This window comes from Zootermopsis nevadensis, unplaced genomic scaffold, assembly GCF_977971745.1.
Source record: "Zootermopsis nevadensis isolate Lab colony 2312 unplaced genomic scaffold, Znev_1.0 Znev_ptg000028l, whole genome shotgun sequence".
In the NCBI taxonomy this organism is placed as follows: Eukaryota; Metazoa; Arthropoda; class Insecta; order Blattodea; family Termopsidae; genus Zootermopsis; species Zootermopsis nevadensis.
Genome location: NW_028259160.1, coordinates 16,286,456 through 16,299,361, shown reverse-complemented (window position 1 = coordinate 16,299,361; position 12,906 = coordinate 16,286,456). Strand labels below are relative to the sequence as shown.

The following is a 12,906-nucleotide window of genomic DNA, read 5'->3' as shown; positions in this document are numbered from 1 at the left end:
CATTGACTGTACACGTAACTACGCTCCTTACATCTTCTTGATCTTCAAAGTGAACGCTTTTTAGCAGATTAGTAACCGTCCTGATTTAAATTTCCTGCTATACTCAGTGGGCACAGCTGTGAAGGTTTTGTGTTAAGGCCCCGTTGAAAATTCAGCTGAGAATAATTCTGTCCTTAAATTGTTCAGAGGGCATAATAAATATTAGACTGTCCTTCGACTTCCGTGTACCAAGTGGCACATCAGTTTTTTTGCGCGGCTTAAGTGAATACTAAAAAACGGAGATTGTCGGTGTCATGCGGAGTGGTTGGTCGGTCCACAGCTGGCGGCGGTCAGCTGTCTGCCGCCCCCTAATTGCGGCTTCTGTCACGTGATAAAGGCGCCTGCATGAAGCGACATATCTCACCCGCAGATGAGTTAATTACTGGACCATATGAGGTCTGTGAGTTTGCTGGTACAAATCACTGGACAGTTTATTTATTGTCTCCAAAGAATCACTTAAGCACACAGCCAACCCGCTGAGTAGGCCTGTTAGTTGTTGTGGTAAAAGCCTTGCTGTTTGTGATCGTTTGATCTTATTTATGCTGCAAAGAACGAGACACCAGTAATTTAGGTTTTTTATTTCGTGTTCTGTCTGACGACAGGTCCATATGAACAGGATCCTTCCATCCTTTTCTCGGACTGGGACCTGTTCATATACGTTCTTGGCAGATGATCCAGAAGTGGTTTGCCATTGCCTTCTTCTGTGTGTGAATGGAGTAATTGTTGGGATGCCACGGAGGAAAACTCCGTGACGCCTAGACCACGGCCTTGCCCAACACAAGTTATAAATTCGGGCACCGCCGGGAATCGAACCCGAGACCCCAGGATTACAAGGCCAGCGTTCTAACCGCTAGACCACCGTGGCCCTTCAATTTAGGTAACGCAAGGACAAAACTTATGTAAGTGATTTTACTTTGACGAAACGTCTGTGATTAAATTTGCGCAGGACTAAAGCCCACCAACGACGTACAATGTTTAATTGAGTTGTGGCCCAGGTATGTAAATCATTTTGGTTTGCACGGTTTTAATAAACAGAACTTAGGGACGCTTCCAATCGTGCATTTCGTCATTTGCGGTATTCAGGTTTTTCAACTTGTTCGGATGCGCAGGTAGAGGAGAGCACGATGTAATCGCCTTGCGCCGATTTGCTCGTGGAGATACTCAACACCAGGATCTTTTGTTTCAGGTAGGGGAGAAGGACAAGTCTTCGGGAGGAGCTGCCGATACCACCAACAAACTTGGCTGCAGCGAGAAACGCAAGGCGGAAGACGGGGAACCGAACAAGGACCTCAAAAAGGTAGGCGAAACAGCTTCACTTACGACGGATATTTACGTGAGTAACGTTAAAGGTGTAGCAACGTACCACGACGACGTAACGAGGACGTCGAGGCACAGGTTTACTATGCAAGACTGCAAGTTTTCTGTTAATCAAGTTCATAAAGGTCAACGTACCGTAGAACGTAGTTTTGATGTTATTTTCATTTCGTATTATTAAAATTGTGTTGGAGGATGGAGGTTTACGGCATATTGGGTATATTCATTTTCCCCTCACTGTATTTCAGTATTAATTAGTAGTCTTCATTTCTACTCGAAGTCCTGAGTAATCGATTTCGCGTTGCAGTATCGATACTTTTCATCTGTGTCAGATGCAGCCCGGAATTTGTGTCATATAAGATAAGGGGTGCGTGGAAGGGCAGATGATCTTGGGGGTTTCGTTCCTATTTGCTTCTATTTTCTCTCTGGCCGCGTCAGGATTGCGCGAGTTCTACTGACTCTTAAGAAGACAACGTCACAGCTGACGAACATTCGCTTGGTAGTCCATTTCTTTCTTACTTTGAGTTACTTTGTTATTGGCGATACTCGTCTTGGACGTGTATCATCGTGGTCGAATGATTCGGAGCGTGGCATATGCACGGAAACCAATCGCCTTCCGTTCCGAGATACCCCGCCTGCGCGTGATTTACAAAGACGAGTACCTCACATCAGAACAATGCGAGCTCCGAGCTAAGTTTTCAGAGTCTCAGTAAAGAGCGGACGGACTCTTTCACCGTGTCGAAAGACCTCTGCCACTTTGCGGACAGTTCGCAAAGCAGCTAGAGCGTCTTTTTAATTTTCTCCCGCGTTGTACACGGACGTGTTAAAAATAGGTCACGAAACTCATAACAAACTTAGCTGCTAATCGTTTTTCCAATTACACGCTTATTTTCAGCCGCTAATTAATTACTATTCCGGCCGTTGGCGGACGACATAATTGAATTCCCGTAGGAGCAAGGCTACGGTAAATGAGAGGGTCCCTGTTGCTGTCACGCGGTCGGCAACGTGTACTCCAGCATGGAGTATAAAGTAAGAGTAAAACTATCCTGCTTCACGCCATGTAGGCGCTTGGGGGGGGGGGGAGAGGTGTATAGCTCCCAGTCATTCTTGACCTCGGCACTAGATGGGGTGAGTGGTCAGCATCACGCCCCGGCCGGCTTTACCCCCGGGAAAGGACCTCGGTACCCATTGGATAGGAGGCTACTTGTCAATTTTACAAATCGTCCCATCCCTTCAGATTCTCCGGCTTTTGAAATACTCTACCCATTCATAACAATAATCTTGCCTGTTGTTTTGTATGGGTGCGAAACATGGTCTCTCACTCTGAGGGAGGAACACAGATTGCAGGTGTTTGAGGACGATGTTTGGGCCTAAGAGAGAAGATGATAGGGCGTGGAGAAAACTGCATAATGATGAGCTTAAAAATCTGTACTCCTCCCCCAGTATTGTCAGGGTGATTAAGTCGAGAAGATTGAGATGGGCCGGGCATGTAGCGCGCATGGATGGGACAAGAGGTGTCCACCGGGTATTGGTTGGGAAGCCTGAGGGGAAGAGACCGCTGGGGAGACCTAGACGTAGATGGGAGGATAATCTCAGGCGGGATCTATGGGAGATAGGAGTTGAAGGAGACTGCATTATGTTGGCCCAGGACAGGGTCCGGTGGAGGGCTTTGGTTAATTCGGTGATGAACCTTCGGGTTCCGTAAGCCATCTAGTTAGTTACTTATTCATCATCTTCCCCCGCCCTTCTCATCAGCCAGTGTTTTAAGAGGCTCATCAATATCCACCCGCCTTTTACTTCCTCTTAATTAGGTCCAGCCATTATCAACACTTTGTCGTCAAACGCCCGCAGCCTGTGTTCTCCCTGTGCGTTGAGAGACGATGTGTAATTAGTGCGGTAAATTTTATATTTTAATGTTGGCATTCTTAAGATGTATACGTAGATATAAAATATTCTCAACTGGAAAAGTTACTCATCAATGTATTTTAAATTTTTGACTGTCGTTTTGAAATATTTGAACTCCGTCGCTGTTCCGAAGGATTTATTGGCTATCTAGACATTAAGTAATCACCTGCGAAATAGTTTTATTATTGTTCTTTATAATTCCGCTATTCTATGTGAAAACTACACTTTGGTAGCAAGGGACTGGTTAGGAGTTGTGGTTCTCACTGCTGTGAATACGAAGATGGCTGTCTTCTAAGCTGTAGAGCCGAGTTTCTCTGATATCGCCCTGATGATGGAGGTATTGGGGACCCCCGAAACGTTTGTAAACTTTTATACTAGACTGCACGGCGCTACAACCCAGATGACATTTATATTGCTTATTGGTTTATTTTAAAGACGCTGTACTTCAAAGGTGACGTAGCGCGTAAGATATTATAAACGGTGATCTGGGAAGGATGTTAGAAGAAGAAGAAGAAGAAGGAGGAGGAGGAGGAGGAGGAGGAGGAGGAGGAGGAGGAGGAGTGATAGCCTGCTGAAACTGCTATCCCGGAATTCGCACGACAGGATAGGAAAATATAAAAATCGTAAAATTATCGATCTCTGGTTCAGAATTCAAATCACGTTATCTCGAATGCAAAGCGTGAGTACTAATCAGAATAACTCTTACTTATGGTGGTAAGACGAAGTGAAGTAGTCGAGTCAGACCGTGGCCAGGAAGAGTTTCCCCTGCGTATGCAACCCTCATAACATATCTGCTTGCAGTGCGAGGCGGCGGCGTCTTCCTCCAGGGTTACGTCCTGCCGTTTTCCGATCCTGAATTGATCTCGAGACGTGAACTGTTTTACAGATTGACATGCTCTTGCTAGACACGTCTATTACGTTATATACCTTATTTTTTTATTATACGACGAGACGTTTTATGTGTCTGAAATGTTTTAATTTCATGTTAGTGTCAGTACCTGACACTAACATGAAATTAAAACATATTGGGGTAATTGGAGTAAAATGTAATAAAAATTATATTTTAGCGTTCCGGGCTTTCAAAACGGTATGGACTTGTAGGTAGATACCGATTTTTGATTTAGATAAGCGTACTGCCTTATTATTCAGCCCTGAAAATGGAGGCAGCGTGTTCCTCCGAGACGTTGTTCGTAGATAAAGCCTTGAGAAATACGCAGTCGTTTCCTGACATAAGCGACCTTCTCATTTATACGCTATTTTGTGAATTCCATGCAAAGAACACTTGGAAACATGAACAGAGAATATCTTAGTAAAGGGGAATTTTAAAACCTATTCTAAGCTATGAATTAATTTCATTTTCTAATAAAAGACAGGATTCCAGTCACGTGGAAGGAACACAGGAAACTAATTAATTTCAATTCTTTTGCTGGTTTCTCTACGTTATTGTTATTTCCAATCCGAATTGTGTTGGCTCGCCTGTCTAAGCCCCTGACCTTGAAAGTTTTGTTCCTCAGGACTCAAGATTAATAGATATTAGTGACGACGTTGACCTTCAGGGCGTGTTATTAATAACAGCGTATGGGCATTGAGTGACATTTGTAACAAAGGAACGTGCATATTTTCTTGAAATACAAGTGCACAAGGCCTACTCCTTGGCGTGACGTAAGAATCGGATTTTCTAATGAGGGATATTCTGTGAGGTCGTGGAAAATAGTGGCAAATTTCGCCACCGAGAATGACAATCTGTCAGGTTTTCAGTCCTTTCCATGTTATTTTTTAATTAGAGAAAATTTATTATCGTTGTGTAGACCCGTGGTAAGGATTAAGAATAGTTTCTGTTGGAGAAATGAGGATGTTTATATGAGAGGCGTCGCGACGCCTCGCTTTCGTCGATATACGGAAGAAGGAAATACGTTCAGACCACATGACCGGATGTGCGAGCACTTCCGTGCTTTGGACGAACACGTAACAATTCATGCGCGTTCGCCAGAATTTGACCTTTGAGCTTTAATCATTGTAAGAAATGTAGCCTGTAGAATCCTCTCTCTCCCATTTAAGTAGCCGCACATAATTACAAGTCTGTGTTATTCTTTGCCCGATTTAAACAAAAATTGGAACGTACAAAGGCCGTTTTCAAGTTGTTTCATGCGTAGTGATGGGTATAAAGACAGACGGAGCTACCCACAGGGATATGAAAGCACTTAAAAGTATAAGAACGCAGGTCGGCGTGTTTGATCACGTTACAAAATTCCGAGTTATTTTTTATGGCTGCGTTGTAGAGACAGGCCACCGTATCCTCACTTGGTTCTACCGTTAATTAAAGCCATACGTGTTTAAATTTGATATTTGGTGCAATAGAAGGCTACCCTGACGACATTACCCGATTATTTTTCATTAAAATTCGAGTAAAATCCTTCAATGAGAGTGAAAATAATTCGTTAAAGAGTTCTTGTTCTTAATTATAGCTTACGTAAGGTATTATATCAGTTACTGAGATTTGTAGCGTCTAATAAGTTATTTAAAGATAATAATGAGTAAAGAATACACTCACACCGTCGTCATTTGTTTTAAACTACTTTAACGGTATTTACTTGGTGGAACTGAGAAAGACCGTGAAACACTTGGGTTATTGTAGACGGTTCCCTGCAGAGTTACGAGACGGGCACACCCCTGTGTGTGTGAATCAGGCTTTTAGATATTCGTTTTGCCATCTTGAGCGATGAGGATTTTGAAATTTAAATAAATGTTTAACTACGTTTAGTTAAATATTTAGCAGACCAAGAAATGTTATGACTAGTGATTGTCTTTGTAATTGAATAGATGTAAGATTACTACGAGCTGTAAGCACTTGTTGGCAATTTGAGTAGCTGCTTAGAGTCTCTGCTGAATCAACGCTCACAAGACTGGACATTTTTCGTGGTTCCCCTCAGTCTCTCCATGCGAATGCCAGATTTGCGACCAACCACACTCTGCTTCAGTGTCATACTGCAGTGTAGCAATCGATCGATCAATCAATCAATCAGTCGTTATACGTGACTCGAATTTCATACGCGGTTTTAATTTAGGTACGACATTGGATCTGCGTTCAGTTGTAAAGTTTTCTCCGTGTTTGGTAGCACACACGTTCCGGGCTTGAATCCCTGCCCTTTTGCCAGATTGCCCCAGGCTTTTAATTATTATTATCCTGGATTCCTCCAGGCGAAATTATTGCCTGTATCGTAAAATAAGCCCGGACCGATTCCTGCCAGATTCTTTCCAATTCATAATTGGTATTTATTCTGTATACATCGCGATTGAGTGATTAGGTCTTACGTTTTGCGTTCCGGGTGTCTTTAATCGAAATCTCGGCCTGGGGACCGGCTGTCCTGTCTGAGGTTTCTCGTGCTTTTACTCAGTCCCGTCACTGTCATCAGAAGAGATGCCTGGTGCTTTGTCTCCCCATTGGGGAAAATTGTACAGTGTTAGACGGTAATTATCGCCCATTCGATCACAGTCCTGGGATTTAATCCCAGACATTAACCTCGGAAGTGATGCAGTTAAGAAAAAGTTTTAAGGTTTGAAAGTAATGTTAAATTAACTTCACAAATAACAGGTAAATTAAACAGAAGATGATGACGGTGAGGCAGATTTCGTTAATAGTTCAGTATGCAATATTACTCTCAGGATGATTTTAGTATTAGGTTCTAAAATTGTAATTCAGCACAGGTTACTGGCCGTATAAAGTCAAAATTAACAAGAGAAGATCTATAAACGTTTTATTCCACGGTTCTGTAACTCATGTCCGTAAATTTCGCCATTACTTAAATTCCAGTATCCGCATAAAACGTGTTGTTACTTCCATAAACTTTGAGATTAAGAAAGAGAATGGAATTAAAATGAGACAGGTACAGTCAACTATTTATTTAAATTTGATTACATCCCTTGATTCAACATTGGCTCACTACAGCGATAATCCGGATTACTAAGCGATGGTTTGGGCCTGATATATTACACCAGACTTCTCCACCAAGATACTCAAACACCGGTCTGTGTTTTATGAATGACCTTTAACCTATCAGAGGTACTCAAATCAAGATGTTTTCTTTTCGCTGAAAATCTTGTTAGCGGTCGAACTTGATGGGTTTATATGGAATTACGAGTTTGCCGGATCAAGCGATGTGTGAAACACGAAGCACGATTTATCGAGGTTTTACTGTAGTTACAAATCTGTATTAAATCAGAATTACATTCGCGAGCAAATCAAGAGCTGACTGCATTCCGGGAACACTCTAGCGGCTGCTGTGTGCATAGACGCAAATGTTAGAATCTGCAGAACTACACTTGTACTTTCTGCTTTATATGGGTGTGAAACCTGGTTTCGTGTTAAGTGAATAACGTGGACTGAGGGCGTTTGACAACAGGGTCGTGATGAGATGGGCGAGACGTGTAGCACGCATGAAAGCGATGATACATTACGTACAAGATTTTGGTTGTAGCTAAAGGAAGTTATGAAGATTGTAGATTAATGATGATATTAAGATTGGTGTTACGGAAATAGAATTGGAGACTGTAGATTGGATTCTTCTGGCTGGGGATAGGAATCGATGGCGGGATAATGTGAACACGATACTGAACCTTCGGGTTCCATAAAAGATGGATAATAATTTGACGTTCTTGGCGTAATGTTACAAGACTGTCTGGATCATGTATTGTGTTACCGACTTGGGTTGTGTAGACTTGTGGTTAGTTTGAAATTTAACAGGAAACAGAACATTTTGACTCCGACTTGAAAAAAACACCCTCAATTCTTTATGCTGTTTATGTCCTGTCAAGGTTATAGTTCGTCAGGTCTCCTGCTTGCTGGCGACACATACCTGGAAGTTTAAATTTGCCTGTTAATCGACCTCGGCCCGGATTCCATTTGAACACCCTCGTCGTATATATCATTAAATCCTGTAACATCCATCAGTAATATTTTAACATTACCTAAATAAAAATATGTAACATGAATACAACATGTTATTATGTATTGCAAAAATTCTGTTGATTATTTTGTTTTAAAATGTATCAACTCGTACATTGCATCAAATAATCTGATAATCGCCAAACGTCATTACTTCTGTTTCAGAATGTCCCGGGTTCAAGTCTTGGCCCGGATACCGGTTGTCCCGTTTTCCTCGTCCGTTTATTAACGTATTGCTTTCATGTGTTTATCGATGTTCTTGCTTTGAGCGGTCTATAAGAGTGTAGTGTAAACCTTTGTGCCTGCTGCCTTGGGGCCCGTGCCAGACCGCGCTGCCTTCTAGAGCCCGCACAGTGCCCGTGCCGTGAATTTGTTTGACACAAAACCATATGTTCTGGGCATGTGAAATGAGTTACAGCTGGCAGATTTATTTCAGAGCGTGACGTTAGCCATTGTGAAGTCTTCTCTGTCAGAATCAGAGCGGCCAGAGCGGTGAATGACGTAAGAGGATAGAATTTTGGCACCTTCTGGGCTCTTGATTAATGCTATATCCTTCAGTTCTATATAGACTACGGCAGATGATGTATATTTACTTCCGATCTTCATTGCATAATCGTGGCTTTCGCTGTAGAACATCTACAAACCAGCATCAAACATTTTTAGCCTTGGTTCCGTTATGTCTAGAAGTAGGCTTTATTATATCACTACTACTTTTCTGTGTCTGTCCACCTTGGTAAGTATTTTAATCGAAGGGTTGTTGCGCCGTGTAGTCTGGTAGAAGTTTACCGACGTTTCGGAGGAACTTGAGAACCTCGAACCCTACGCAGTTTAATTAATAAAATTCCGGAGCAATCTGGTTAAGAGAACCGTGGGACCTGCTAGGTCGTACTATTTTTTGTTGTGTATTTATGAAAATCTGATAGTAAAATCTTTCAGTAGATTTCAGTTTCTGTTCCGCATCGATGCACTGACGTTTATTTGCAATCGTAATTGCTGTATCTACGTCACGTTGTGCCAATTAGTGTCGTATCTGTTTCATGTACAGGCTATGTAGTCAGGTCGTTATGCTAATTACTACTAGCCTGGATTTTTACCCGTAGGAATTTGTTTTTTATGATTCCTGATAGGATTTCAAGTTGTATTAGCATGGAGCATAGTTAACGAGTGCTTACTCTCAAATACAAAGGATCTATGAAACATCCTAAGAAGCTGCCGGAACACCATTGAACATCGACCATCTTAAAATATGTTACAGAGTGAGTCAAAATTAGGCCCCGACTTAAAGAAATTTTGACACTAAAGTGAGCTCGCGGCTGCACTTATAGAAATGTAAATTGTAAAAAAAGACTTTAAGTTTTCTCAGTGCGATCTGCTTCGAACCATATCCACAGCTTTTTTTAAATTTTGGATGTACAATTTCTTCAGTTTGGGACCAAGTAGCGGCTTGATCTCCATAACTGATAATCAGCCCCCCCCTGCTGAAGGGGATTTTTCTTTAAAGGTCTGCACTTGCTTAGGTGATCCGGAAATTCCCTCATTTTGTACAACCCGAATGTTCATCACCGTTTTCACACAAGTTCATTTTCAGCCTGCCCTGAGCCGCTTTAATCCTTTATGATTTTAAGCTTTTATGGCGAGTTAAGTGTAATTAATTCTTCTCGGAGTGCCAGCCACGTCAGGTGCTGACGTCAGTACCCTGAGGACGAGGACGAAGATGGTTCTCGAGACGTTGGTGTTTTATCGGTTGAACCACCTGACACGGCTCGCACCCCGAGAAGAATTCATTACACTAATCCTGTCCGTGACATTACAACATATTTCACAGATTAATTTCAGTATGAGTCTATGTTCTTATCGTTTATGTCATGTCTTATGTCGGTCCGTATCACCATCTTGATTCCGGTACAATTTTACGAAGAAAGGACGAACGCCAGACGTGTAAAAGGTACGACTACAAGCCAAGGACGAGGAATAGACGTAAGATAGGAAGAGAGATGGAGGATTCGCTTAATGAAAGTAGAATGAAGGAAACTTTTTCTCGTGTGCTAGGAGAGATGGCATCGTTATTCGCCGAGAAATATATCATTCATGACATCGCAGCGATTTTCTGATTGACCTGTTATATTCATGTAAAACAGACACATTTGCATTTCTATTTGAGGTCTGTACGAGGGAGCTGGATTGTCGATCCGTTCTAAACCTACGGAGCCATGTTGAGTTTGGATGACAGATATCGCCGTCCTGAGATGGCCGTCTTCTGGGTTATAGCGCCGTGTAGTCTGGTAGAAGTTTACAAGTGCTTCGGAGGTCCTTGCTGCCTCCATCATCAGGGCGATCGGCGTTTTGACGCGGATTCGCGCGGCTCAATATGAGATCCGCGGGTGGGATCTTGCGAAAACGATAGTGGAGTATCGATATTTTCGTAAAAGGAGCGTAATTTCCCCAGGAAGGAATTTGCACCAGGGGCTAAGTTGCGAAAGGGAATTGTCAATGACCCATTCTTGTCAGACATCTTAATTATTTGACATGTTGCCAGTGTGGCGTAGGTGCCAAACTTTTCCTCCTCGGAGAATTCTGTGGTTACGTCAGCGCCGGTCTCACCCTGGGCTATTTTGGCGCTTTCATCTGTAATTTTTATAGAAGGAAAATTGGGCTTGTGTACAAAGAAAACCCATTATCTAATGCAGTAGCAGAGACTGAATTAAATGTCTGTCTGACTTTGTGGCAAATTATATTCGTACTGTCCAAGTTATGCATTCGAAATGGCGATGACTCAGCCGTGACTGGCTCCGAGCTTGAAGACAGGGATTCGATTCCAGGCAGGAAAAGGGTTAATTATCTATTGGTACCACGAAGAAACTGGGTAGTTCGGGTGGAAAATTTCCTTCGGGTAAAGCGGCCGAGGCTTTAACCTGACAGTGCAAATTCATCTCGCGCTGTGTCATAAGTCTTCATGTCATGATGATTAATCAGTGTAGAATACGCACCACGGAGCTCTGTTTCTCCGCCTTCAAGGCGTGGTGTTTAGACGTTGACTTCACCTTTAAAACTTACTACATTCAACGTTTGCTCCAGTAGAGGAGGCATTGATTGTTCTAACGCGTCTAATTTGTACTCGCAAGTCTCCGGTTGTATGTCAGCAGTTGGGCAGGGATGCCATTTTACTAATGTCGGCCCATTCCGACAAAAAAAAACCTCCCTTGGCGTTCATTTATTCGAGCCGATGGCAAGCTGTGTGTGTTAATTGTAATTTACATGTCGAGTTAAGGATTCTCTGGCTGAGTCTGACGGACAGAGGTCTTCACTCACGCGCCCTGCTACACGAGGGTTGCTCGAACGTGGAAATATTGGTGTTGTTATTACGACGCACGGCACAGCACGAGAAGCAAGGGACATCGGCGGTTAGGCTGACTGATGGAGAGTGGAGCACGTCGTAATGAATAAAAATGGCCTCTCGAGACGTCAGTTAAATGGGCCCACAGGGAGATCACAAAGTAGTTTCACATCATTTGATACCAAGAAATCTAATCATGAATAACGCATTTTTTATTGAAAAATCGTGTGGTTGTTTACGTCAGAGGCTTGAGGAAAAGTAATTTTTCACCTGGAGACTTGGAAGTGTTCTCCAGCCCTTAAGTGTGACAGAGAGAAAAGGTACGTACAGGATGATCCAAAATGTATGTACCAAGTTTAATGCTTTATTTTACCTGAAAGATGAGACATAAGAATCTCATTCAACTCAAAATCTCACGCCACTTATATTAAGATGTACTCAATGTGAATATTGTTTTCAGTCGTTGCAGCTGAAACCCTGCCGCTGGGGGGAGTAACTGATCTTGTCTTATGACATTTCTTGAGGCCGATCCAACCTTGACGTCAAACGTTACCTGAAACGCTCTTCTGACCTTTCCTGGGCTTTCAGATGGTCGAATGCACTCTTCATTGATAATCATCCGCTGCTCAGTACTGCACAAAATCGGATGAAAACAAATGGGTTGAGGGCTACTGCGTGTCAGCAAATTTTCTTCAAATTATAATCACTCGTTGCGGGGGAAAAATTAGTTTAAACTTTCTAGGTACATTTTAGAACACCCTGTAGAAGCGTTAGCAATTAGAACCTCTAAGACTTAGCGGTTAGCTGTGTCCTGTGACTTTTTTTAAATAGGGCCCTCTCCCTGTGCCAACAAAGGCAGAGAGGAGACCACAGGCCTCGTATTGATCAGCGTCTTTCAGAAAAGATAGAAGAGCCACGGGTCGGTACAGACAGTGATTGCTAGATCGATAATTGGGTTTGGAAAAGGTAAGAATCGTCCCAATTCAGCGCGTGAAGTGGGGCAGAGTTGACATTGCTGCTTGGCTGTTACGAGAGGCAGGTTGAAGGCCGAGCGCTGTGTAACCCCGGGCACATTTAGAAATCTTTCGTTCTGGAAGGAAGAATCCATGCAACAGTAGAAGAAACATAAGAAAATAAAATTTATACTTCAGGGTTGCAGAACATTCCGAGAGAACGTATGGAGCTACATGTTCCGAATCAGTTTCAATTTACCGCATTTGATAATAATAGTAGTAATGATAATTTTCGCAACGTAATATAAACCACTCCTCGAGGGCTGATGTAAAAAAAGGTTTCCTGCGTTTTCCTGCTCATAGAGCTCACCAGTGTGGGGTTAATTTTTTGGTTTCCTTGCTTCGCGTTTTGCGACCAG

General features: G+C 42.7%; 1 protein-coding gene across 4 annotated transcripts in view; it reads left to right on the top strand.

Moving 5' to 3' along the window:
- Positions 1–12,906, top strand: part of LOC110826712 (pseudouridylate synthase RPUSD2) — a 210,933-nt gene that overhangs the window by 84,006 nt on the left and 114,021 nt on the right. For all 4 annotated transcript variants that reach the window (XM_087357759.1, XM_087357760.1, XM_087357758.1 and 1 more), the window contains one exon: positions 1,226–1,336. In XM_087357759.1, the coding sequence (XP_087213885.1) occupies positions 1,226–1,336 (111 nt within the window). The remainder of the gene's footprint in view (positions 1–1,225; positions 1,337–12,906) is intronic.